Here is a 26955-nt window from a genome sequence, read left to right on the forward strand (position 1 = left end):
GCTCAGCTTATTCAACTGGCAATGGATTCCTGGTAGAATAGAGCCATGTAGTCACTTAAATAATCATCATAACTCCCCAAACAAAGGATTAGCCATGTGGTTTGTAACAAACACAGTGCCATCATGTCTTTCTGCAGGGTTCATTTTCACCCAGCAAAAATAAGTCTCACAATTTCCTTGTATTTGCTCATGCTTTTGGCCCACAGATGTATATGTGGACATGCATATTCCAACTCCAATGCCTGAATTCATGGCTCATCTGAGGTCCCTAAGTTGGGACTCTCAGTGCCCCATGCCCTCTTTTTAGGAGGGCATTCCCAGGAGACGCTTCAGTTCTTACATGGGCTGCATCTTCTGCTGTTACACTCCAGGGGCTATGGACAGAGTACATGGCAAGCGGGCACCAACCCTTGATGCCTCAGCCAGGGCCGGTGCAAAAAAATTACAAAACCAAGTCTTCATGGTGGTAAAAAGGAGGCCTGAGGTTTTGCAGATGAGATTATGAGAGTAGAGATTATAAATTTTTGAACCAAAAGTCAACCCAAAGACAGTTGCACTGATAAGAAGCAACTTACCTTTCCTTCCATCAGCTATTGTGGATTTGCTTTCATTTGTTTTAGTGAAAAAATGGAGGGAGACAAAATACCTTCTTTGGGACCTCAGACCTCTTGCAGTTGTTAGGAAGGAATCCTAATCTATAAGCAGAACATAAGCAGAGAGTATTCGGCTCTCTAGAAGGGAAGTGTGAGGCAAAGATGAAATACTCTGAAAATGGCTCGTTTAGGTCTTTTGTACTTAGTAAAGTTAAAGATACAGACTTATTTTTCTTGAAAATGTGAAAAATGTTAAGAACTGCATGTGCTCAGAAGTGTTTTGTCGGGTTTATGGCATTGTGGAAACAGCACAGTCCTGTTGACGAAATTTCAAGAGTGTGGGTAAAACAAAAGTAAGTGTGTTGAGAGGTAACTACACACTCTGCCTGTTATGATATCACAATATTGTGGCTACTACATATATAATGCAATTTTCAACCGTAAAACCAGGTGTATTGTGAGAGGGTGATCTTGTCTGCCCGGGTAAGAGGAATAGCTGTTACTCGTTTCCTAATGATACAAAAGCTCTAGTGAACCTATGGAAAAAATCATTAAAAGGCAATATCCTGTGCTGGAAATAAAAGAGCAAACTAACCTAGGAAATATTTGCCTCCTGGTCAAAAGCTTCAGGAGATTGTATTGTTGAAAGGATCGAAGAGGCAACAGAAATCTGTTAATAAACTACTTAATTTGCCTGCGTGTGAAGTAGTGTAATTATTGCTGTGTACAGATAATTCTGCCAATTTATGAGGGAATGGCAAATTCTTTTTCATAAATTTTTAAACATCGTATGGGCTTGAATAACTCATTAGCTCTAAAGTGATTCATCTATTAGCTATTTGCTGGCAGCTTCAATGGTATTGTTGCCTGCGTTACGTCTTCCTACAGCCACAGTTAAAAAGCAGCTTCTAAACTGCATGTAATGAAAGAGTTTTTTAAAAGTTAGTACTTTTTAAGAGAAAGCGATATTAAAACTGTTTAACGAGTATTTTATTACTGAATGAAAAAGATCTCCTGTAATATCTAATTACAAACTCTTGCAGTAACTACAAGAGTATTTTTATTGCTCATTAATATTGATACAAAATAATTTCTGAAGTCACTGGAGTTAACCAAGGCTGCACAGGAAAGAATTTTTAAGGGAGCAGTTCCTCCCCAGTGTTAGCACAAGACGTCTTCCGATATGAAATATTATTCACTGGTTTTAACCTTTTCTGGAATACTTTTTAGAGGAATGCTATAACAAAATCATATTGCTGCTGAAAAGTTATTTCACAAAAGAGCTTTACAAGCAGAGTCTAAATATAGGGAAACGGGGATGACTCAAAAACATGTATCTCTGTGATTTTGGTATTTTTCACCTTTGTTACAGCCAGTTTGTTCTGTACAATCACTTCTGCATATTGCTTGTGTGGTCACTGACCCAAAAGCAAATTTTATTTTATTATTTTTTAACTCAAAACAGATTGTTATAAACCCACAAAATTTTGGCCAGCAAAGCCAGCTGTCCTATCAGAAACTCCTTCAGCTGAAGGCTTTTTAAGTTGATGATATTCTTTCAGGCAGGTGACAGCAATAAATATTTCTGTCTTGGTACTTAGAGTCCTCTCTGGTTGTGGAGCAGGAGCTGCCCCAGAGAGCAATAGCAGCAGGAGGTGAGGGGAGATCAGAAGACGGCTCTCGCAAATGCCTTTTTTTCCCCCGCAGGATTGGCGGGATGGGTGCCTGGTCCTCCAGAGGATGTGAGCTGTTTTCCAGAAACCAGAGCCATATCGCTTGCCAGTGCAACCATATAACCAGCTTTGCCGTCCTGATGGACATTTCGAAACGAGAGGTGGGTGATGACAGGCTCATGAGTTTTGAGGGCTTTGGTTTTCAAGGGCTTGGATTTTGAGCTTGAGCTTAAGCTTTGAGCATGACTCAGAGCATCGTCAGCAGGTGGATCCCATGTTGCAGTGTGTCAGGAGTGCATTGTCCTGTGCCTGACAGCACCCCGCCGTTGGGTCTGCTGAAAGGAGCTTCTTACCTGGTTGGTGCACCCTCTGGGTGCTGCCCATACGCACTCAGTGTGTTGAGTGACTTAAGAGGTGGCATCGTCCACTCCTGTTGGTCCTAAAGCAAATCTGTACATATGCTCAGTAGAAATGAAAAACACGGACAATCCGAGGAGTAGATTTGATTGGAGGAAAAGGAAGGAAAAACTCCCAGAGGTCCTGTCAATCTGTCTTTCTACAGAATGGGGAGGTGCTTCCTCTGAAGATCGTCACTTACACAACCGTATCCATCTCACTGGTGGCTTTGCTGATCACCTTCATACTGCTGGTCCTGATCCGCACGCTACGTTCCAACTTGCATAGTATCCACAAAAACCTTGTGGCTGCCCTCTTCTTCTCTGAGCTCGTCTTTCTTATTGGAATCAACCAGACTGAAAACCCGGTAAGAATTTCTCTGTGCTTATTGCCGGAGTTGTTGTCAAGCTTTAAATCGGGATGTTCGCATTGCGACTTTTACCTGCTCCCATCTGTTTCACTTCCTCTTCTTTTTCACTTGTGCTTGGCCTCATCAGTCATCTAGAAAACATCAGACTTTTAATATCTTTTTTTTGTGTGTTTTACATGATGAATAACAATGCCAGGAGATAGAACTATATCTTATTTTCAGAGAATAAATGACCGCAGCACTGTTGAAGGCTTATCGCAGGAACTGAACCCTGAATGCTGATTTCTTCCTTCCTTTCCATCAGTATGTTTTCTGTGTTGCTTTGTCTGTTCAGTAGGAGGCTCTCCAGTTTCTCCTGCAGCAGGTACCTCAGAAGCCCAAACGGCTCCTGGTGTTGACCCGTAGGTTGTCAATCATGTGTTACTGTGCAGGTGCTAATATGCATGTTGCCTATCCACCACGGCCGTTCTGGAGGAGCCACTTGCCAGGCACGGGATGGCTTGCTACATCCAAGAATCAGAAGGAAACCTGTCGCTTTGCTTTGTGCCTTCCAGCCACAGTGATTGTTGGCTTCAGCCCATCGTATCTGTTGCCAAAGCTTAGTGCAGGCACCTCCAGCAATGTGCTTGTCAAGAAACGCACGCTATGAATGGACTGAATATGAGATACACACCACACATGAAGTGTGTATGTTCTGTACATCATTGCTATCTTAACTGCGTAGCATTATATGTAGTATTGCTGCTAATTCTTAGTAGCATCCATCTCCAAAGTCATGGTTACCATGCGGTCAGGTAGGAGACAAGCAGGTGAGGGTTCCAGCATTGCCAAGCTTCCGTCGCCTTTACCAGTCAGTAGACAGATGGGGGATGACATGCAATAAAAAGTACGTCCTTAACAGATACAAAGAATATTCAAAATGTTAGTGTAGGGATTATCCGAACGCTCCGAAGAAAATTTATATTCTGGAAATCTTTCACTGTACATGTTTCAATCTAAATTTTGAGAGGGAAGTGCAATCTTGAGATGAAAACACACACACACAAAAAAAATTTAACTGCACTGATTCCACATTGTCCAAGCAGCAGAAATGGGGGAAATGTCTACATTCAGTGGGGTATCATCACCGTTATGGTAACAACATTGTTGTGCCTGACCCTGTAGCTTCACTTAGTATATAACTTAAGTCTAAAGTGTCACCCTGGATTCTGATATCCATTTGAGCTATAACATGCTTTTAGAATCTGACCTTGACTTAGAGGTTTGGTGTGTTGTCTGAGTCCCTTACTTCTGGTAGTGTAAGGTGTTGTAGTGTCTCATGCCAGTTAAATATACTGTCAGATTTTGTCTAATTTCAACTTCCAGTAACTGGGTGCTGTCAAAACCTTTTCCTAGTAAATTTGAGAGACCTCTCTTATAAAAATTGTCTTCTCAGGAAGCTTCTGTCCAATCGTATTTCTTTTGGAGAACTAAATAAAATTAAGCTGCTTAAATTCTTAAATTTCGAAGATTCAGGTTATTCTGTTGCCTTTTTTTCTGGGCTTTCTTCCCCCACTTTACCTCTTGGAAAGTTGTGAATGTTGAACTGGATGAAGCTTTCCAGCTGGTAGTGTTGCTTCCAGTCCCACATTCCAATATTCCCCTGCACCAGGAACTCCAGTTATCTGCCGCTGTGGTGAGGTCTTCTGCAGTGACCTGCCCTCTGGGATATGGTCTCACATCATGTGTGACCCATGTTGTCTTTGTTTCATAATATACGAGTTTGCATATTAAAATAGCTTTGCCCAAATGAACTCACCTTGCCAACTGATCCGTAGCGCTCCATGTAACTTGACCTTTCCCGTGCCTTCTTGAGCACACCATTCAGTTTTTCACTGCATTTCACTAGTGAGGAGTTTATACTCTTTCGGCTCTCCGACAGGAATACTGGAAAGCAGGGCACCAAGCCCACATCCCTGCAGGATCTTACCAAGAATTATGCTGTAAGTGGTGGCTCCTCATTTCCAGATCCCTTTCATGGAATCATGAATCGCCAAGAAAAGGTTTATAAGAGTAGTAAAACAGTTCATTACAGCAATACCACAAACACTAATGGCTGTACTCGGTGAGATTGTTCTCTTTTGCTCCTTCTCATTTTCAGGCTTTGGGGTTCATGGTCTGATCGTGTCCTGTATTGTTACCAGGACTCAATGAAACACCCCAAACCTTTAGCCCACTTACAAAAATCTTTAAGTTACAGAATATATTTCATACATCAGAAAGCCGCTCCTTACAGCCTACCTAGTCCATGTGAGAAGTTAGGAGGGCTGTAAGCCATGTCTGCTTGAGACAATTATTCATCTGTCTGTATGGAATGAGAGTTGTCTAACGAGTCATGCACTGATGAACATAAAGAGGGAAAGAATGCTGGAGCACAAATAATGCTACGCTGCTTGGCACCCAGCCTGGCTTTTATGGGTTTCTGTAAATTAACAGTCACGTTTCTGGGTGAGGTTTTAATCTTTCCCTGCACTATTGATAGAAAGTGATTTATTTTCTTTCTTTTTTTCTTACCTGAAAAAGGTAATGTTCAGGGCAGCAGTCTACTCATGTGCATGTGCCAGTAGGAACAAAAAAAGCCCTGCTTACATAGAGGGAAGAAAGGTCTTTTATTTGGTGGGTAACATTTTCAATAACACTTGGTGTTATAATAAAGCTGATGCAGTAAGTGAATCCAGAAAGTTGGCGGTCTTTGTAAGATTCCTTCACTCAGCGAAGTTAAACAGGGAAACTTACGTTTCTGAGCATTATACCATGAAAAAACACTGAAAAGTCATGCCAAAATCTGAAATCAGGCTCAGTGCTGCACGGGAACAAAAGGATGCAGAACACAACGTAAAACATTGTGAAACAAAAATTGAACGGTTACACGAAGTGCTCTTAATTCAAGCTTATCAACAGATCCTGAGTGAAATCCTTTGCTTTGCTTCCGAAAGGGGAAGGTTAATTGCAGTATTTCAGTTCAGGTGTGCAATGCTCGCGGTCGTTCCTGTTTTCACCCATCAAACTGCGAAGTTGGGAAGGAAAGCTGGTTAGCAGATATTACAGAAATGGAAGTCTATGAGGGTCAGAGGTTTCAAGGTGGCCATTTGGTCCCAAAGATGACTTCAGCAACTAGTTTGCCCACTGTAGCTGTTTATCCTAGTCACACTAAGGACTCGGTCTCTTTAGTTTCAGCAGGTCCTTCATTTTTGCTGCTCTCGGCCTGGCAGAGCTGAGTGGTCCACCTTGTACCGCTGACATAGGATAAAAGCCAAATCCAGACCTGGGTCTAGAAGCTCCACATCCTCTTGTTGCCAGACAAAGGCGTGAACTACCTAGCCAGCACTAGCTTCTGTGTCTGACTGCAAGTAGCACAGCCTCAAGAGGAGGGTAGAGCCAAGCATTTCTGGACCCAGAATATCCTGCAGCCTGGTGGTTAGGGCGGTTTTCTGTAGTGGACAAGAAGGGGGTTAACCCCCCCTGCTCAAGATGGGTAGAACCTAGAAGCCACTCTCCCACTTTGTAGTCAAATACTCTGATTTTGGCATCAGGTAAAAGGTTGATCTGTGGAGTAGGTGGTGATTTACTTCTGGCTGCATCATTTTAGTCCAATGATAATGGCCAGGCATCCTCCATGACTTGTTGAAGTATAGATGTACAAGGTCTGCAGGGTTCATCAGTGAAGGGCAGAGCTGCAAGGACAAAAGAGATGGCCACTGCCTTACCCCATAGATCCATCCATGCTTTTCAGGTTTTTTTAAAAAAGAGTCCCAGAAAAGGGCCTGTAGATGGAACAGACCTTTTCAGACCTATGACACAGTCACATAGGGGCAAAATGGTCTGCTGATCTTATGCTAGATCATAGGATCATGTCAAATTTTGCCTGTTTATGAGACAGACATTTCATTTAACTGGTAAGTCCTCAGAGAAAGGCTGGATTTCTTTGGTTAAGGTCTATAGATCATCTGTTACTCATGTGCAGCATGTTCTCTTTTCGTGGGTTGAAGCTGCATGGATTTCTGTCCACAGAAGTGAAGTTTTTCAGAGCAAGAAGGACTTCTTCAGCGCCTGGTCCTAAACTGAAGACCTAAGATCTGTCTCACACCTCTCCTCTGCCAAACATAAGGAGAGTTTCTTTGTACTTCTTTATCTACTAGTATCAGGCACAAAACAGTGTCTACTTTAAGAGAAAACAAAACTGTACAAAAATAGCACACTTCCTTGGAAAGAAAGCTATCTCTTTCCCTGGAAGGAGTGAAGTAGCGCAAAAACCCTATCGGATGGCCCTCGATGTGGGAATGGGAGACACTAAGTCAGTACAAGGCTGAGGGTGGCCATTCTCAGGAGCAATTTGTTGGCTTTGCAGTGAGACCAGTTTAGCTGGTGAAGTTAAACATGCTGTGGCTCAATTCCCTGGAGCGGCATTGTGCAGGCACGACTCATTCACGAGGTAGGGCAGGGGGTCCGCAGCCTCCCTAGGGGCATCCCCACCTCCTGCTCGGCTCCAGGAGAAAGAGCCAGGAGCTCTGCCATCCCTGCCCTTCCTGTGAGCACAAGGAATTTGGTCAGAATAGCCAAAAGCCTCACCTGTGCAGCAAATATGCATGGAGAAATTAGTCACAGAACTAGGAGGGTAAGAGCAGTGACCAAAAGCATGTTGGGTTGATAGGGTAAAGCTGAACCAGACTCAGAACAAGCCACATAATTAAAAAAAAAAAAAAGGGGGCTTTTACAATATTAACAGCTTTTCTGAAACTCTGAAAAACTTAATTAATGGCAGTATATTTGTTCTGCCAAAACCTTCTTATTATACTTGCCTTTAGCTGCATGGAGGAGCCAGTGACTCACCAGGTTGTGATTCAGAAGAGCAACTCTAATTTCCCTGCCCTTTCCCTTCTGCAGTTTGTGTGCACCGTGATTGCCATCCTCCTGCATTATTTCTACATGAGCACCTTTGCATGGATGTTCGTGGAGCAGCTCCACATCTACCGGATGCTGATTGAAGTGAGGAACATCAACTTCGGGCACATGCGGTTCTACTACGTTGTTGGCTGGGGCATTCCTGCCATTATAACAGGTACCCTCAACCACCCCAAAAACACTTCGTTTCCCTTCCTTGACATCTTCACTGGCCAGATTCATGAAAGTAGACACATCCAAGACAGCTATGGGTGCACTCAACTACTGGTATCACTTCAGTGTATTCATGAATGAGGGCAACACCAAATCACGTCTAGCAAAAGTCAGCCTGAATTTGGCAGATCTGTGTACCAAATGTCTGTTGCCCGAGTTGAAGTGATACTGAGGGTTTTACAATAACATAAACATAATTGTACCTAGATTAAAACAGGACTTGATAACATGGCTTGGGAATAACGGTATTTTCATTTTAACAACTTTGCCTGTAGCCTTCAGAAATTTTCCTGCCCTGTGCTAGTACCTCGGGATATGGACACACGGTCTCTTGGGGAGGTGGCTGCAGTGGCTTCAGCAGCGATGCTGCCCACGGGGCATTACTGCCTTCCACTGGACATTCCTGTTGCCTGCCGTCAACCAGCAGTAACTGCTCCCTGAAGGGGATTTCAACAGTTCTGTTTTACTTGGCATAAAAACGAGCTGGGAATACTCAAGCAACCTTTTACTTCGTTTCAGATACAAAGGCAGTAACTTCCAGTTGAGGAAAAGTCATGAAAAGCTGGAGGCAGTAATCTTTTTAAACTGTTCCAGGGTGATCCACAGGAGCGTGTCCATCTCCGCCCTCACTATGCCTATTTTTGCACCCAGACATTTCCAGTGCTACCCTGAGCACATGGCGCTGCCTTAATTCAGGCAGACAGCTCCTTGGGAAGTGCGCTTCGCAGAACAGTTGGAGCGAGGTTTTTTTGGTTCAACTATTTCAGCATGTATCTGTTGCCATATGGGAAATCAGATCAGAGGCAGACAGTTAACTTTTATCCAATTACATTTATTTTCACAGATAGCAACATACTGTCAGCAACCGCAGAGGTTTAGATGTCTATCAGATCAAACAAATAGCTATCACTCATACACACTTGGAAAAATACCGTGGAACAAGTTAGAATTTTAAAAATACGGGTGTTGGTTTTTTCCCTGTGTGACTTAAGAAAGTGTAATACAGAAACATAACGTAGGTTAGTACAAGTTAGCTTTATTCTAGAGAGCTGGTAAGTTTTTTCCATATCCCCTTGTGCATAATTTCTGCTTCTCTCAATTTATCCAGAACACAGTGGAAGGTACAGCCCAGAAGGCTCTGCCGCTCTAGACATATATCTGGCGGTTTAAACAGATATCATCCTTGAACTTCTAAAGCATTTCAGGCCTGTGTAACCTTTATGACTACATACAGGACTACTGTAATGTATTTAGGAATGTTTAAGTGCCATCACATAGTTGGCAGCCTCGTGTCTGGTAGAAAAGTATCATCATTAAATAGCAGTAAACAGTTTGTGTTTCAGAAGGCATAACTCTTCAGAAGAATTTTGTGCGAAGGATTTTCTGTTTCGTGTTTAGTTTCTGTCCTGAATTATGAATTAATTCAGACCTTTTCAACAGCAGTATCATGCGCTCTAAATATTACAAGTACACCATTTTTACATTTTTCTAATTAGATATTGTTCTCTGTGATATGGAACTATTTTGCACTTTTAAAACTGAGTTACGCTTCCAGGCTGTCTCCTGTAATTTAAATTCTGAATCTATTGAATTTGCAGTTCACGTAAATGAAAAGTCTGTTACTGAGGAAGTCAGAGGATTTTGTGAAATGAAGGATAAAGGAAACTAAGCCTTCAGTTTGCCCTTCCAGGTTTAGGAATCATCCGAAGAGAAAATTATTTCATCATAAATAGTACAATATGGGATATTTTACCCCTGGAAAACTTTGTTACTGTACATATTTTAAATAAGCTTATTTTATAAATTTTAAATTTTAATATCTGAACAGTAAAAAGGTTCCAACATCATAACATGATCTTAAATGCAATTTCTTTTAAATTGCCTTATGAGAGAAGGATTGTGTATGTTTCTTAATAGTGGAAAAGTCTAGATATGGGAAAGGATTTTAGTCTTGGACATCCAAAGGACTTTCTTGTTTTACTTGAAAGATAAATATCTAACCCATTTCATCTTTCTCATAGCTATCCTGATAAAAAAAAAAGAACCTATAGTAGCAGTGGCTTTACTCTGTTTAATGTTTATTTATTTTTTCTATTTTCCATGCTCAAACAGACATTCATTTCAAGCTGGGACATAGTGGTCCTAAGGCATCTGTGATGGGACCAGGCTACTTGCAGAAAGGAACCTTGACCTTTATGGGGGGGAAAAAACGTAGCAAAATGTTTATGTAGGGAACACTCCAGCAGGGAAGAACCACATTTAATCACAGCATAGAAAAGCAAATTGCAATGAATAAAAGTAGGATGGAAGTTGGGAGAAGGCTTACAGCCATCAAAAGAGTGCGGATCTGGAATATTCCTCCATGGGGAGTGATAGTGGAACGTTTTAAATTTACTTTAAGCTTGCTCATTTTAAAATGTAGTTTGAGCCATCTAGGAAAGGGATTTTATAACTTCCTTGCCTCAGGAGCACAGGGCTGGATTTGGCACCCAGCAAGAACCCTCCAGTTCTGCATGTCTTCGTGGCAACACGCTAACCGGCTGGCATGTGTGTGCTGGAACAGCTTTGCCATGGAGACTGCAGCGCTCATGTTAAAACAGGTTCTTACGTAGCCCTAAGACCAATATCCCCCAGAAAATGGCACTTTCTGAATCTGCTATTTGCTGTGAATACTAAGTGAGGCGATGAGTCAGGTGAAGCTGACCTGCAATTGCCTGAGTCACGCGCAGCTGCTGAGCCCGCGGGAGCTCAGAAGGTTCAAAACGTGTCCCTCCAGCAGCACCTCCTCACGGCGTGCTCCTGACGGGCTCCCAGGATGGGCGCTGGTCCCCGCAGGACGCTCAGCTCAGCCATAGGACCAGCGCCGGGTTCTGCCAAGGCGAGCGAGCTATCACGCAGCCCACACGCTTAGTCTGCTCAGGACGACCAGGCTGCAGCATTTAACTGATGTGCCAAAATGACTCTCTCTATTACATTGCATTGGCTTAATTCTGCCTTTGGGTAAAGCGTTATTTCACATATTGTTGACTCCAGTAAAATTTGAACTGCGTACCTGAAGACTGCAATTCGCCCCATTTGTTTAATGAAGGACTTTAGGGTAGGATTTTGAGAGTGAAAAAATGTTGCTGTCTGCCAATTACTTTTAGAGCCAGATGTTTGGTCAAAATGTAGTTGAAGTCCCACTAATGGGGAAATCAAGTCCTGGGAAACAGGCTGTGTCTATAGAATTACATCTGTATAAAATATTTTATGGTCCCTTAATCATTTATGGCTAATTCTTTCTGGATGGCAACTGCAGAAGGGGGTGGTGGAAGGGCCAATGGGAGCAGGGAAGGGAGACCAGTCCTATCTCATTCCACACTTCAGAGAGAACAGATCCAATATCCACCGCTTTGCCAAATAGCCAGTTTAATTTTCGTAGACCGTAGGCTTGTACCAGATGTGAGTATTGGCTGTGGGCCAGCTTTAAGCAGTGAGAGTGAAACGCATCTACCTCTCCCTTTTTCAGTGTCTTTTCATCAAAGCACACAGGCTTCAATTAAAAAAAAAAAAAAAAAAAAAAGGGGGCGTTTATTAATGCACATGAATCCTCCTTGTGGAGGATGGCACTGCCGTCAACCTTGGCAACCTCCTTGAGTCAGGACATATGCCCAACGCCATGGGTGCCCCCGATGCCCAGACAACATGCTGCTAGCATTTACCATATGTCATTGGCCATAGGCCTCGTAGGGATCAATGTCTGTGTCCTGAAGAAGGAAGACCTCTGCAGTACTTTGCAGGTCAAAGGCAGCAATCCCAGTCTGTCGCCATATGGGCGAGGTGTAGGTCACCAAGTCAGGCAAGCGCTGTAAATCAGGAGGTGGAGGCTGGACTCAGAGACTCCCTTGGAATTGTCCAGGCTTTGAAAAATAAAACAATAAAAGGTGTGTTCTTAACTCAATTGCCTTGGGGGCATTAGCAAGCTCCATTTCAAACAGCGCTGAAAGCAAGGTGAGGTACCTGGGATGGCAGCTCAAATGAATCCCACCTGAGCTCAAGCGGTTAACTCCCTGGAGTTCCCAGGTTCCTTTGTCTCTGGTGTTATTTTAGTGACAGCAAGCTCACGGCAGTTAAGAATGCACTTTTTTTGTAGTATAGACATCTCCTCAGTTATGATTCATGTCATTCTGCTGCATAGGCTTATTGAAATTCCTCAACATGTCACTCACCCTCAAGGCTTCATCACACTGTGTGAGTTTGACTATAAAACTGTGCTGAAACAGAATTAATTTGGGACTTGCCTTTATTGTTGGTTTTATGCAGCTGAACTTTGTTCTGGTAGGCAAAACTCATAGTATCATTTGATATGGAGTGACCAGCGTAAAGGTTTTGATTCACAGAAGTTTTATTTCAGTATTTGCCTTAATTTTGACTTCCCGGACTGTCCTATCGAACACATTTTGCCATTATCATTTTGTTTGTCAGACGGTGATTTGAAAATGTTCCTGGTTGTATAGAAAATCTCAACAGCACCTTTCTGATATACTTTCTCTCCATTTTGTGACCCAGGGCTTGCTGTTGGTCTGGATCCACAAGGCTATGGGAACCCTGATTTCTGCTGGTTGTCTGTTCATGACACCCTTATCTGGAGTTTTGCTGGGCCCATCGTAATTGTTGTAGTTGTAAGTATGGTGGCATTGGCGTCCTGAGCTGTCTCTTCCTTACTGCTACCCGTTCTTTTGTGTTTTGTCAACCAATGGTCGTAATGTGAAGCAACTGTATTCTTTACATTTGAAGCTGGTGTACTCAAGCTTGCTTCTGTTGCTTAAACAGATAAGACATGAGCTAAGTTCCTGTAAATCAGAGGACTGCTTGCCAGTGCAGAGATTGCTTGTGGAGCAATGGCTGTATGGCCAGACACCTGTTTATTTTTTCCTGTTCGCTTTATTCCGTGTTGGAAGGGTTGATTGATGAGCCATAAGAAGTCCCTTCATCCAGAAGTCCTGAAGGAATATTAAATAATTCCCATTTCAGGAATTTAAAAGAATTGGCTGGTGTTTAACTTCTCCCTTAAAACATCCCTCAGTAACAGAGCAACAGAAGATACATATCCATGGTATGACTATCTTGAATACCAAGTCTGGTTTCTTCATCTCAAAAAGTATGAAGTAGACCTGGAAGTGGTGTAGATTTGGGTCACTAGTCATCAGAGACGTGGGACAGCCCCTGCTGGAGGAGCAACTAAGTGGACGAGGAGCCTTCAGCCTAGAGAAGAGAAAGCTGCAGAGAAGGGGGTGGGGAGGAGCTTGTAATAGCATGGTGGCCAAGAGAATATGGCCATGGAGCCAACCGTTGAGTGTCTTTTCCAAGACAGTTCATAGTAGGAAGCAGCAGATTCAGAACAAACAGGACGAGCTACATCGTTGCTCTGCAAGGAGTTAAGATAGAAACTCACAGGACCAAGACAATGGTGGTGGTAAAGCTCTGCATGGTTTCAGAAAGTAACTGGACAAATTCCCAGCATCGATGTTCATAATGGATGATTAAGTACAAACGCACCACCCACCCGAGTACATCCCAGCTATGGAAATCAGTGGAGGCTGGAGGAGTATTCAGAGGAGTTGTCGCTATATGCGTGCTCTGTTATTACATTTTGCTTTGGCCCAGCTAAAACAAGATGCTGGGCTGAGTGAACTCTGGTCTGGACAAGGACAGCCATTCCTGAGTTTTTGTGTTTCACTCGAGCCTCTTTGCATAGGGCTGTCTCACTGGGTTTCATCCAGATCAAGTCCCAGAATGTTCTTAACTATGTTGGCTTGAAACAAGATGAATCTTGGAACTTTGAGACGTGTAAATTGAAGGAAAAATATTCTTGGCACCACAAACCGTTTTAGGATAAAAATTGCACTGTCATTGAAAACTGAGCCCTAACAACTTTATAGAAAGAATCCATGCTGTTATTTCAATTTCCCTTTCAGATAAACACTGTCATCTTTATACTGGCAATGAAAGCATCGTGCAGACGAAGGCAACGTTCATTTGAAAAAACTGGAGTTGTGTAAGTTTGGGTTCAAAAACCTGTAGACAAAGTTCTGGCCAGGAATAATAAAGGGACAGAATTGCCTAAAAGCAAGCGTTGGGTTGGGAAATAAATATTTGAAGGAGACGGTCGGCGTTGGTAGAGGCGATTGGAGCTGCTTAACCAGCACCTACTCCTGGGGTTCCCTTGGAGGCTCTATAAAACCTCCACCATGGTGCTCTGCACCACCACCAAGCGTAGGCAGGAGAAGGGAGGAGAGAGGGAAGGGTCTGGTCCTCAGACGGTATCATTACAGTCCTTCCAGACCTTTCATCACACTCCCTACTGCACTGTCACTTCACCTCCACCCGAGGAGACATAGTTCTGGGTCTCCCCATGCTCGCCCATGGCTCAGAAGGGTCTCCCCTCACGAATGGGCCGGGTGACCGGCCATGTCGTGGCAGAGACCCATTGAGGTTTCCGTGCTGAGGACCAGCCTCCCCCCATCCCGCACCCCTTGGGATGAGCAGAAAGCCTCACAAGCTGCAACCTGCCGCCTTCCCGAGCTGCTGTGGCAGCCTGTTCCCATTAACGTCTGTTTTGCCCAAAGCTCAGAATTTACCTGTGAACTGAAACGTGATTAGCTAGTGGCAAGACAGCCCCTTTTTTTTTTCCAAATAGGTAGCTGTATGAGATTTCAAAAGGCTTCTTCTAGCTATTTATTCATCCCTGGCTGTTGGGTAATTTTTTTTTACATTTCTTTTTTAAATCTCCCTAAACAAATGGAGTATAATTGCTACTTAATGGCAGCTATTTCACTTGTAATACAAAACTTTTGCCACTAGAACTATGACCATCTTTTCAAAGTGTCTGTGGAAGTAATGTTTTTAAGCAAACAGATATTCCCCTGAGTGCTCTCGATCCAAACCCTTGGGCTGTAATGTTGAGAAGGAATGTGAGAGTGAACTTGACAAACAGAAATGAGACGGACGTGGCCATTTACTGCCCAGATCTCTTCCTCAGAGTCAACAAGGCTGAACAGCATGGGCTTGGCGAACAGCCTGGTTTGTTTGAAGAAAACCTTGGAAACGAACTTGAAATGAAAATACCTTTTTTTTTACCTGAATGTGCTAAGTCATTGAGTAGTGCAACGGGAGAGTTGGGAACTGGGAGTGGTGAACACTCTAATTTTCCCAAAGGTCCTTTCCAGGGGGTGAATCCTTGGGCACGTGGCACTTGCCCGTGCGGAGAAGTTGGGCTGTTCTCTCATATCACTGCAAATGCCTGTCTGTTTTTGCTTTACAGCTCCGTGCTGCGGACGGCGTTCCTGCTCTTGCTGCTCATCAGCGCCACGTGGCTGCTGGGACTGATGGCGGTGAACAGCGACGTCATGACGTTTCACTATCTCTTTGCCATTTTCAGCTGCCTGCAGGTAAGTTGGATGGCGTCTTGTCCATGGCAGACCTTGGTGAGCACACTGTTGCACCCCAAAAACCACCTAAACATGAGCCAACTTAAGGAGAACAGAGATGTCAAGTACGATTTTTGCTCTCTTTTCTCAAAGAGAGGGTTCTTTTCACCAAAACCATAACTTTGAGTATTCTCATCTCTCACTTTTAGCCATTCTAAAGTGCTCTACTATTGTAACCTATTGTGACAGATAAATAACAGAAGGCAATTACACCCCTGTCTTTCTAGAGACAAAAATCTTTGTTACCGTCTTCTGCCTGCTCATTGTTACCAGTTGATCCGTTTGCTACGGCAAATAAGAGATTGTTTTCTTTCACCCAGAGTGGATGGCTCCAAGTTCAAGGCTTCCACAAATTAAATTACTGTTTAAGGAAATGAGCCAAATAATGATTTTCAAATACAACTCATTGCATTAGGGATTTACTAGGTTGCCTGTCCTAGTGTGCACACTTTTTGATTAAAGACGCAGAACATAGTTATTTGTAGGAGACCTGGCACAGAAGAAGTCATGAAGCTTCATGTTGGTCACAACTTGAATGTGACCAAGGATGGCAGTAACTGCCATGGCAAGTGCCTGCAGTATTAAAACAGCTACTGCAAGCAGGCCACTCTTGTCAGCTGCAGCACAACAGCCACAAATCGCAACCAAAGAGAAAAAGAAGTCCAATGGGTCTCCTCCAGAGATGACTGTCCGTGCCCTGCAAGCACCCCAGACAGGCCAGCCTGGAGAAAGGTTATTTTGCCACTGCAGCTGGTGCGCTCTTACATAAATACACCTACTCAGGCTGTAAAACGAGGCTTCCACCAGCCTAAAATAAAATTAAATTAAATACAAACCTGTTGAAAGGAAGGAAGTTCAGTAGCTGGAATTCTCCAGACTTGCCCAGAGAGGCACAATGTATGTGGCATTTCACGTCATTGCCTTCTTTGAACTTGTATTTTTAGAGAGACATTTATGTGAGTTTTATTAATGAATAATCCCAAAGTGCTAATGCCAGCTAAGATCGCATTTGATTGAATGTTTAGAAAGTGAGCTTGAAGTTTAAAGTTTCTCTAAGTCAATTGCTTTGGCTGAAATCATGAAATGCAGGCATCTTGTGATGTTGGTACAGCTGCAAATTCATGAGTGATTGGCTTCTACATACTATATCTCCAACCAAAATTGATAACAATTTGGCAGCTGCATGAATTCCCTCAGAGCAAATACATCTGAAGCACACACGTGTGTGCTCCCTGCCCCCAGCGAAAGCTGCGAATGTGTGTTCCTGGCAGCCAACAACTGCCCAGCCCTGAGGATTTCAATGATTGTCCCACCAGGAGGTACTGCTGAACCGAGGAACGTATGGGGCAAAAGTTGGGACCTCTCTAACCCCATTATCTCTCCACGTTTCACAAAGCTTTCAAGTTCTCTAAGCAACAGTATTAAGAACACCTATCACAGAAGTTCCCCATTTCCAGAGGTTTTCACTAAAGGCTATGATATTTTTTATGTGCTGCTATTGATTTTGTCTCATCATCGGTGTAAACGCTCTAAAATCTTAATGCAAGTGCAACCCTGAAACGTCCTGAAAGACCCCTGCAGCGTCTTCCAGCGGGACACTGAGGTCCCCGTTAGGTATTTTGAGAAGAACGTCCCCTCCCAAACAACGAGGGAGGGTGACACCTACCACAAGCTCTGCTGTGCAAATCCTGGAGGAACACATCATGGTGTATGTTTTCCCAGGCCCATTATGCACATTTGAACATGGAAGCAAATTATGAAGGAAGTCCTAGGAGATCAATCAACGCCATTTCAGTCAAAGACAGAAAATAGTTATTGCTACTGAAATTGTGGACTACAAACTAGAATTCAGGGGTTATTTCAAAAGGGCTGTTCTCTAATATCTATTTGTATTTGCAGTTTGGTAGTAATGAATCATTTAGATTTATTCTTCCTCTCTCTAAAATGATCCAGGGGCTGTTCATTTTCTTCTTCCACTGCGTATTTAACAAAGAAGTCAGGAAGCACTTGAAGAACACTTTAACTGGAAAGAAGCCTCTTCCGGATGATTCCACGGCTACAAGAGCTACGCTATTAACTGTAAGGAAAAAAACACTGGGGAAAAAACATACCCTTGCTGGTAGAAGTTACTTAAATACACTTAAAGGTGGCTTGTCCATAGTTAAGTGAATGTCTGATTGATTTCACTGATTTGTACAAAGATTATTGATGGCCTCTCTCAAAAGTTTTGATTACTGTTTTAATTACAACTTTTGAGAGGAAATAATTTTTTTTTCCCTCGACATCAAAAACCACTTGGTTCCTTCAAGACTTTTAATGCACATGTGGGTAATGTGGGGTTTTGGTAGGATCATTCGCTATTGCTTTGTCTTTTTCTTTTCTTTCAGCGATCTCTGAACTGTAACAACACATACATAGAAGAGCCAAATATGTATCGCACAACTATTGGGGAATCCACAGTCTCCCTAGAAAGCACCGTCAGGTCAGCCAAGAGCCACAATAGCTACCTTGCTTATATTCTCAGGTAATCAGGTGGCAGGTGCATGGCTTTCAGGTGCTTGCCTTTCCCTTTTCGTTGCTCTTGTGGAAAACAGAAATGTTTTGGTTCAAATGCTACTTGTTTTATGTCTTAACAGGTCTGGTTTGTGTGACTGTCATTTTCTTCCATGCGTTTTCTTTTGCATGCGTCTTCGGTGGGGGGTTCCAACAGTGCGGTGGTTAACATAGCTCTTAGGTTAACTATGTGGGCCGTGCTGCTTGCCTGTTAAAATTCAGTTGTGTCTCAAGGAGCGGGGTTTAGCTTATTAACTTCAGGCTTTTTCAGAGTGCGATTCACGTGGCCAAAGGCAGACAGCTACATTAGGGTAACTTATGTCTTGCTGTAAAAGTGACCACGTTGACAATCACGCACGGGCTGGCTGGCGGCCACTGCAGCTGTCTGCGTTTGACCAGAAGAATCTCATCTGCATCTCTGCCTTCTTGCTTAGAACAGTAAAGTGACCAAGAAAGTTGTCCCCTGTTTTTATTCTCTAAGGGATGAGGCTGCTCATAAGCTCAGTGGATCCTCAAGTCAAGCAAGGGCTGGTCAGACTGAAGCGGATTCCTCCATTTTTCATAGGAATCCATCAAAATCCAATGGTAAGAATTACTTCTAAATGCTTTGACCCTGTTGTGCATCTTTTCCTTCTCAGCAGTTTTTTCAAAGGCTTCTATAATAGGAAGAATAGTTAGTCTAACTCGATGTGTTTGATTCTCGTTATGCTCTTGGCTTAATGAGCTATGCAATGGCTGCTTTACTAGGGAATCCCAGAATGGAAATATCATATATCTGCTGCTTGTGATGGTTCAGTTTTAATCTGACAGCTGTCACAGCTGTTGACAGTTTCTGGTGTCCCCTTTCTTTCTCACGAATTATGTACCATTGCTTTTGATTTTTAATTGGAGATCTTTTAACGTTTGAGACCTTGAGGCATATCCTCTTTTACTGCTATGTGTTTTGTACAAGAAAATGAAAAGTGTCTCTTGCCTGACTTCCTTTCGTTTGGGGTCTTGATGTTAAATTTTGTTGCCTTGTGGCAGTTTTTAAGAGTGCATTTGCAGATCCTTGATATTTCTAGGTACCATGGTTTGCCCTTGTGTTGTGTTGAGTGAGATACTGTGGAGTTACTGTTCTGCATATCGACTAGGGTAAAAAGTGTCCCTGTTCTGTTCTGCACCTCCCATGCACGTAAAAGGTCCTGCCTCCTAGCTGAGCCAAGCAGTTGTGCTTCCCATAATTACTTAGATGGATGCCACAGTCCTTGGGAATTAATCCTGTGTACACTTACGGATGTAAGAGCTCATCCCTGGCACGGCCTGAATCAGATGCCTGCCTTTCCTTTCTCCTTGTGTGTTTGTCACATAGATTTGTTCAACTCCTGTCCGCACTCTCATCGCTGTGTTTCCCCTTTCTGCATTTGTAGAGCACGATTCAGACTCCGACAGCGAACTGTCCCTCGATGAACACAGCAGCTCTTACGCCTCCTCCCATTCATCAGACAGCGAGGAAGATGGGCTCGAGACGGAGAAAAAGTGGAACACGTCCACTTCCAAAAATAACGAACGTGGCCCGCTCCACAGCACACCCAAAGGTACTCCGGGTGTGAGGGGAGAGCAATGGGCTTATTCCCTTCTTTGAAATAGCTTTAGAGTAGATGGGACAATTTTTCCAGACAAGCAATACAATTGGGACAGCATTCCTACCACCGTGCCTTGCTTTTTCTTCCTCCCAAGGGCTCGTTCACAGGGGTGACTGAGTGCAAGTAAAAGGATGTTGGAGCAAATCTGTGCCTTAGGGTTCTCAGACAGGCAACAGGCAGTGGGGTTTGCAGGCAGGTGCTATGCAGCCAGGAAAGTCTCGTATGAAGGAAGAGGAAGAGGAGGAAGGAGCTGGTTATTTTGAGGGCAGGGGGAAGAAATACCCGCCTGTCTTCATGCAATACAGGCATACGGATTTAGTGGGGTTGGGGAGGTCGTGGACCTAAGGCGTGTGAGACCATTGGCCATTGATAGCAATACTGTGTGGGAGAGTGCAGGCGTTTCTTGTCACAGTTCATCTTGTCCTAAAGATAAGTCAGCTTAGAGTGACAAATGTCCAGGCTGTGTGCTGGTGCTCTACACAGACACAGCACGAGGTGCCTCAGGTGCCCCCACCCCTCAGAAGCCAGCATCCCCAGGGAGCTGGTGGGATCACCAGTTCTGCAGAGCTGAGAGAGCAGGTTTGACTCACACGTCTCTGTAATGGAGCCAGTGATCTTGCTCTGGGAAGGGTTTGGACACCCTGCCATCCCATCAGGGCGTGTTTTGTGGGTGTTGCTGCACCCCGAGGGCAGTGCCGTCCAGCAAGGATCATCTGAAGCATTGCTCTGGTTTCACACACAACTCCTCCTCATCCACAGGGAACCAGACTGGCTGGGCAGCGGTTGAGAAAACCTATCAAAAGTGGTTTTCGAGCTAGTGTTTTTTTGCATTGCAGTTGATACCCTTCCCAATCATGTGAAACCCTATTGGCCCACAGAGTGCGTAATGGCCAGCGACAGTGAGGACCCCAGCGGGAAACAGAAACTCAAAGTCGAGACCAAGGTCAACGTAGAGCTTCACAGGGAAAACCAGGTGAACCACAGCAACGAAGCGCCCCAGGACAAGGAGAACGAAGGGCAGCAGAAGGAGAACAGACCTCTGTCCTACCAGAATAACCAGCAGCCGGAGCAGAGGAAAGGTAGCATGGCCAACCCAGCCTCACAGCTGGACTGGGAGACCAGGGACTAGTGAGCCTGAATTAGTTCATATGGTAGCTCTATCAGGGAAGAGCACCTTCCAAATGTCTTCAACCTGTGTAACCAGATCATAGAATAGAATCGTAGAATCTTAGTGGTTGGAAGGGACCTTTGAGGTCATCGAGTCCAACCATACGCACACAAAAGAAATCCCCTATAATCTCTGCCACTAGAGCATGCCCTGAAGTGCCAAATCTACACCTTTCTTAAATACCTCTAGGGATGGTGACTCAACCACTTCCCTGGGCAGGCTGTTCCAGTGCCTGACCACTCTTTCAGTAAAGTAATTCTTCCTAATATCTAATCTAAACCTCCCCTGCCCCAGCTTCAGACCATTTCCTCTGGTCCTGTCATTATTCACCTGGGAGAAGAGGCCAACCCCCACCTCTCAACAACCTCCTTTCAGATAGGTGTAGAGGGCAATGGAGTCTCCCCTCAGCCTCCTCTTCTCCAAGCTGAACATGCCCAGCTCCCTCAGCCTCTCCTCATATGACCTGGTCTCCAGACCCCTCACCAGCCTGGTAGCTCTCCTCTGGACACGCTCCAGCACTTCCATGTCCCTCTTGTAACAGAGGGGCCCAGAACTGAACACAGCACTCGAGGTGAGGCCTCACCAGTGCCGAGTACAGAGGCACCATCACTTCCCTGCTCCTGCTGGCCACGCTATTCCTGATACAAGCCAGAATGCTGTTGGCCTTCTTGGCCACCTGGGCACACTGCTGGCCCATGTGACATGCCATGGGAAGCTAGAAGGTAGTTGATGAAGTCTAATATTTTGGTTTTGAAGAAAAGCGGCAAACTAGAAGTCTGGTTAAGAAATAGAAAATGTCACTTCTTGGATATGTGCAGCTTGATAAATGAAAGTACTGATACGTTTCAAAATTCTCATTATTCCCCTTTTTCTGTAACAGGCATCTTAAAAAATAAAGTTACCTACCCTCCCCCGCTGGTGGATAAGAATATGAAGAATCGACTGCGGGAAAAGCTGTCAGATTACAATCAGACCACGATCTCATCCAGGACTACTTCCCTGGGGACAAACGATGGGGTCCGCTCTCCCTCAGACTCGGGGGTGACAGTAAAAAGTGCTCGGAGGGAGCAGTCTCGAGACCAGCTCAACGGCATGGCCATGAACCTCCACGTGGGAACAGGACATGCTGACACCTCAGACTCGGAGTAAGTGCCACATCAGGATGGCCTGGCAGACCTCCTGTGGGTCTGGCCTCTCCTTCCACTTTCCAGACCCAGACTCCCCCTGAGCAAGGATTTCATTTGGTGACTGGACCAGAGTCCTTCACCAGTGACTGTCCTGAGTGCTTGTCCATACCATGTCCTCAAGCCATGGTGTTTCACTGGTGAGAAGGCCGAACCCAAGTATCACGAGCAAGGTGCCACGACAGACACCTGTCACTGGCCACCCTGGCATGCTCTGAATTGGCAAGCTGGTGTGTTACTGGCACGCTAGGGACTAGAGCGACCTAGCTCTGCCCTGTCCACTTGCTGTGGGATTTGTGGTGTGGTGACCCCTGGTCATAGCGAACCAGGCTCCCACGTCCACACGAATTATCTGTCCCCTCCCTGCCTGGTGAGCTGCTGAGGTCATCGCCTTCTCCAGCCCATCACAAGGACAAGGACGGGCTTTTTCCACTCTCTCACGCTGCTAGGCATCCAGGATGGCTCATCAATACCCACCTGTGGCCCCAGGAGCCACGCGTGCCCTCAGGGGTGCTCTGCTCAGGGCTGCCCCCTGCTCCTGCTCCTCTGCCCCAACCCCTCACCTTCACCCTCCTTGGCCCATGGGAACAGATGTTTTTTTCCTCTGTTTTTCACCTGTCCTCCCCTTTTGCAGTGGGGAGACTGCTTAGGGCCATTAAGGAATTATCACTAATGGGGTACAGTTAATTATATCGTGGCCAGTACCAAGCACCCAAGAAAAAGAATAAGTGCGTAGAGCAGCCCTTCCTGATGCATGTCCAGTAAGACCAGCAAGAGCTGTTGTGGGTGTCTGGCAGCCAGCATGGAGGAGGGCAGGTTGGGGCAAGACCCCAGTGAAGAGGACCCCTGAGGACGCCCAGTGTTTTGCGGGGGAAAAGGTGCTAGGCTGGGGGGAGCATGGGGTGGGTTTCCAGCTGGGCAGAGGGAAACCATTGCTGGGGCAGGAGATCCAAAGGCTACAGAGAAAGTGCCGTGTCAAGCTAGCGACCCTAAATTACCAGGTGCGCGATTCCCACCTGCTGTATGGCGATCGGTGTATTCGCCATTGTAAGCTATACCAAACATTAACAAAAGCCTGAGCGAGCTTTCAGCCAAAGGGTGTTCTCAGAAACTTCGTTACTCATCAGAAACTTCATTACTCATCATAATTCTCGCATTTAAAATGAGGACAACAGCCATACATAAAGTTGGCACAAACATTTTAACTACATAGTCTCCCTTATATTAACACAAATGATAGCCTCATTCTTTCTCCAAACCAAGAGAAAATTTCTCACCCAGCTTCAACTCTGATGTTGTCCCACCATGCTTTAGACACCCATGTTGTCTGGGTGCACAGCCCATTCCCAGCTCACTATGAAAGTACATCTTTGGGTTGCTGGGAACTGGCTGTTGGAATATACCCTGGTTAGCCAGGAAACAGAGGTGTCTTTAACAAGCAGTAACTGCTTGCTGCTACGAGGTAAGACATTCATCACGGGAGGATAACTAGCCAACTTGTGCTAAGCAACTGTTTTATCTCCACACCTTTTACGTCCCGCAAAACTCTGCTGTTTGACAGCAGAATGCATGAATCCGTCTGAAATACCAGGTTTCTAACAGCGTGTGTGTGAACCTCACATCTTCACCTAAACGTTAGCCAAATACAAGCTCTCTGTAGAGCTTCCTCCAAGAGCACGTCTCTGGTGTACTACCCAGAATTGTTTCTCCCAGTTGGTCTTCCCCATGGCAGCATCTCCACGCAAGCGTTGGGTTGGCAAGGCGTGGCAACTTCAGGGAGCATGAGCCCTTGCTAAGAAGGATTAGGTGGGTTTGTGTGGAGCGGTTTGCCTGTGCCTGTTTAACCCTAAGCCTGCGTGATTACTTCTTCTCGCTAACAGAGGCAGTAACGAAACTTCAATTTGAACCATCAGGAGACTGTGATCGCTGCTGCACGGTTCTGGACTCCTCGCCGCGGGGTCGCCGCCTGCCCACCTCGGACTTTGTCGGAGCGGCCACATAGCGAGGAGGATGAGGTGGGCATCGATTCCCGCATGGTTTCACATTATGGTAGACTCCGCACCGCTCGCGGCGGAAACACAGCGCCTGGATGCGCCTGCGATGAGGCTGCTGTGTGGGACGCTCCGTGCGGCATGAACCCATGCCAAAACACATGGAAATGGCCACAGGGATGCACTGTGAGGGACGGATGCCTGCTCACAGTGCGGACAGTGCTGCAGGGGTTGCTTATTACCGGGGAGAACCGCGGAAAAACACGTTATTATCGCAGTGGACCTACAGTAAGTCAATCCATCAGCTTTAAGACAAGCACCAGGAGACATCTCTTGCGGAGTTTTGTCCGGCTACAGGGCGAACCCTTCGGCTTGCTGGGCTCTGGGGAGGAATATCCCAACAAGTGTCCTTTCGTTTCTATGCCAGCATCTCTATCCACCCCCCTATGGACACGTCGTCTTAAGAAAAAAAAAAAAATCCTTTATATATATATAAAAAGTGTAGATACTTTTATATATTTTGTATGGTGTTGCTAAAGAAAAAGTTGCTTTGTATATTTTACATTTATACTGATCTTCTTAATTTGATAATAGGAAATCAATTAAAAGAGGTTTTGATATTTTTTATATGAACATTGCACAATTTTACTTGAATTTGGCATTTGATAAAGTAACTGAGGTTTGCATGGAAGCCACCTTAAGATGCAATGCAGTTTTCAAAGTAATACAGTAAAGATTACATCAAAATCCACGACTATAATTTATAAGTTTTGTTGACAGATTTTGGAACACTTTAAGGACACGGTATGTTTTTTTCGTAACCTCTTCTAAAACCTACAAAAAATGTTTTTATTTTTTCATTTCTTGGTGTTTTGACCTCTTCTCTCAAGTGCATTGAAATGTTCAGCAACTGAACTTCAGGTCTAAAAATAAATCATATCTTCGTCTAAGATTTCGACACGGCTCTTGTCTGGAAGAAGTCAAATCAATGTTTCCCTTACCAAGAACAAGAAAACAAGTGGTGTCATTGTGTGGTAGGTTTTGACTTTGGTTGGGCTCTGCGACAGACCAGCGCTCTGCAGGTCCCGAGAAGAGGGCCCTCCTCCCGTGGGACAAGTTCTGCCTCAGGCGCGGGTTTTTTATTGTACTGTTAATTTCTTTCCCACTGGAGTTAGCACGTTGATTAGCACATTGCTAATCAAAGCAGGAATAGGAGTCTTTAAGGATGCCCAGGTTTCACCGCCCAGCTCTTTGACAAAGCCCCGGCCTTCTCGGTGTTTCAAAAAGCACATGGAAGGCTTAAGGTTTTATGTTTCCCAGCAAAAATACGCAGGTTTCACAAGTGTAGGAAGGTTAAGCGTGGTCCGTCCGCCATCTTCGCCTTCCTGCAGTGTTTACAAAGAAAGGAAAAATAAGATGTGAAAAAGTTTGCGTCCAGCAGCGCGGGGCAGAGCTCTGCTGGCGGCTCCCCGTGGAGGGAATACGCGACTCCAAGGGTGGCAACAGCGTGGCCGCGACCTGCTCCCTGTCACCAAGGCTGTCAGGAGCCCCTCGCTGGCCGGAGCAGTCCTTTGGGGAAAACATGGGCTTTCGTTTGTGTAACTGTGTGCGTGAAAGGGAACAAAGAGAAAACCAGGCTGCTGGAGTTGAGGAAAAAAATGAAACAATATATAGAGTAATCTTGGTTTCGCTGGATTCCTATGCATTTTCAAATGTATCAAGGAGGCCTTTGGCAGGGGAGAGGGAGGAAGGGTGCTATTCCTTTAAAAATTATGCAACGTTAACTGTGTGACATTTTCTGACTGAAAAAAGTTTTGAATGTTTTAAGGGTCTGGCACTTGGCAGTGTGCTCAGGCATTGTGTATAACCCACGCTAGTTGTTTTTACATCTGTGTATGTATATTTTGTCCCAGTGAGATGTAGGTAGTTTTTATTGCGATCGGAATCGTTGCAGTAAATGAGGGTCAGTTGTATTAATGACAAAAAAAATTAAAACCTATTTTTATGACTTTTAAAAAGCTTTATGGCAGATTAGACACTGGAGGTTGTTTGTTGTTTTTTTTTAACAAATGTATATTTATTAATGTGCAGAACACTGGAATTGCAGCACAGATGAAAGGAGAATTTACAATAAATTAAGAATTTTTTTTTTGAACTTGTATTCTTCCTCTGGTGGTTTATTTTAAGTGCAGGACAGATGCTGAGGATCCAAATGGCACTTCCCGGAGTTTAGAAAGTACCAGGAGGGGGGAGACGTACGGGCGCCCATCGCTCTCGCTGAGGAAGAAGAGGCTGTAAAGCATCAGCCTCCAGCAGCTGCTCCCTGCGGGATGCTTCCAGCCCCGGGTGGTGTCTCATGGCGGGGTTTGCTCGCGGTGGACATGCGGTCCAGGGTACCACCACGTGCATGGCGTGTCGGTCCAAACCTGCAGTGTTCCTCACACCTGGGAAACAGCACGTGGAAGACAAACACCCTCTGCTAACCCAGAGCGAAGATCACCGCCAGCAATGAGCTGGGTTTAGAATACAGGGTTTGGAGAGGAGCTGGGCGGGGTGAGGCAGCCAGCCCGGCCCACAAAAGTCTGCAGTGAGAAGGACCTTTTTGGACTTTTCTTGGCTACGTTCTTGTCTTTCCCAAGCCAACTGAGACCAAGCCGTGGTCTTGCTCGCTCTGTACTTCTCAGGCTGTTGTGCAAGTCTTCGTTCACGCGTCTCATGAGGCACAGCAGTGTCCTGCTCGTGTCTGCCAGCTTTCTGGAAATGCAAGTGTTTCTCAGTA

General features: G+C 44.8%; 1 protein-coding gene across 1 annotated transcript in view; it reads left to right on the forward strand.

Moving 5' to 3' along the window:
• The window catches only part of CELSR1 (cadherin EGF LAG seven-pass G-type receptor 1), a 174831-nt gene extending 148517 nt beyond the window's left edge, over nt 1-26314 (forward strand). The window contains exons 23-35 of the mRNA XM_054218028.1: nt 2301-2427; nt 2829-3029; nt 7956-8130; nt 12735-12847; nt 14144-14223; nt 15490-15616; nt 17609-17734; nt 18043-18179; nt 18690-18793; nt 19618-19785; nt 20670-20912; nt 21882-22146; nt 24066-26314. Of these exons, the coding sequence (XP_054074003.1) occupies nt 2301-2427; nt 2829-3029; nt 7956-8130; nt 12735-12847; nt 14144-14223; nt 15490-15616; nt 17609-17734; nt 18043-18179; nt 18690-18793; nt 19618-19785; nt 20670-20912; nt 21882-22146; nt 24066-24090 (1891 nt within the window). The 3' untranslated portion in view covers nt 24091-26314. The remainder of the gene's footprint in view (nt 1-2300; nt 2428-2828; nt 3030-7955; nt 8131-12734; nt 12848-14143; nt 14224-15489; nt 15617-17608; nt 17735-18042; nt 18180-18689; nt 18794-19617; nt 19786-20669; nt 20913-21881; nt 22147-24065) is intronic.
• Nucleotides 26315-26955: the final 641 nt, after the last annotated feature.

This window comes from Rissa tridactyla, chromosome 1 (genome assembly GCF_028500815.1).
Source record: "Rissa tridactyla isolate bRisTri1 chromosome 1, bRisTri1.patW.cur.20221130, whole genome shotgun sequence".
Taxonomy (NCBI): Eukaryota; Metazoa; Chordata; class Aves; order Charadriiformes; family Laridae; genus Rissa; species Rissa tridactyla.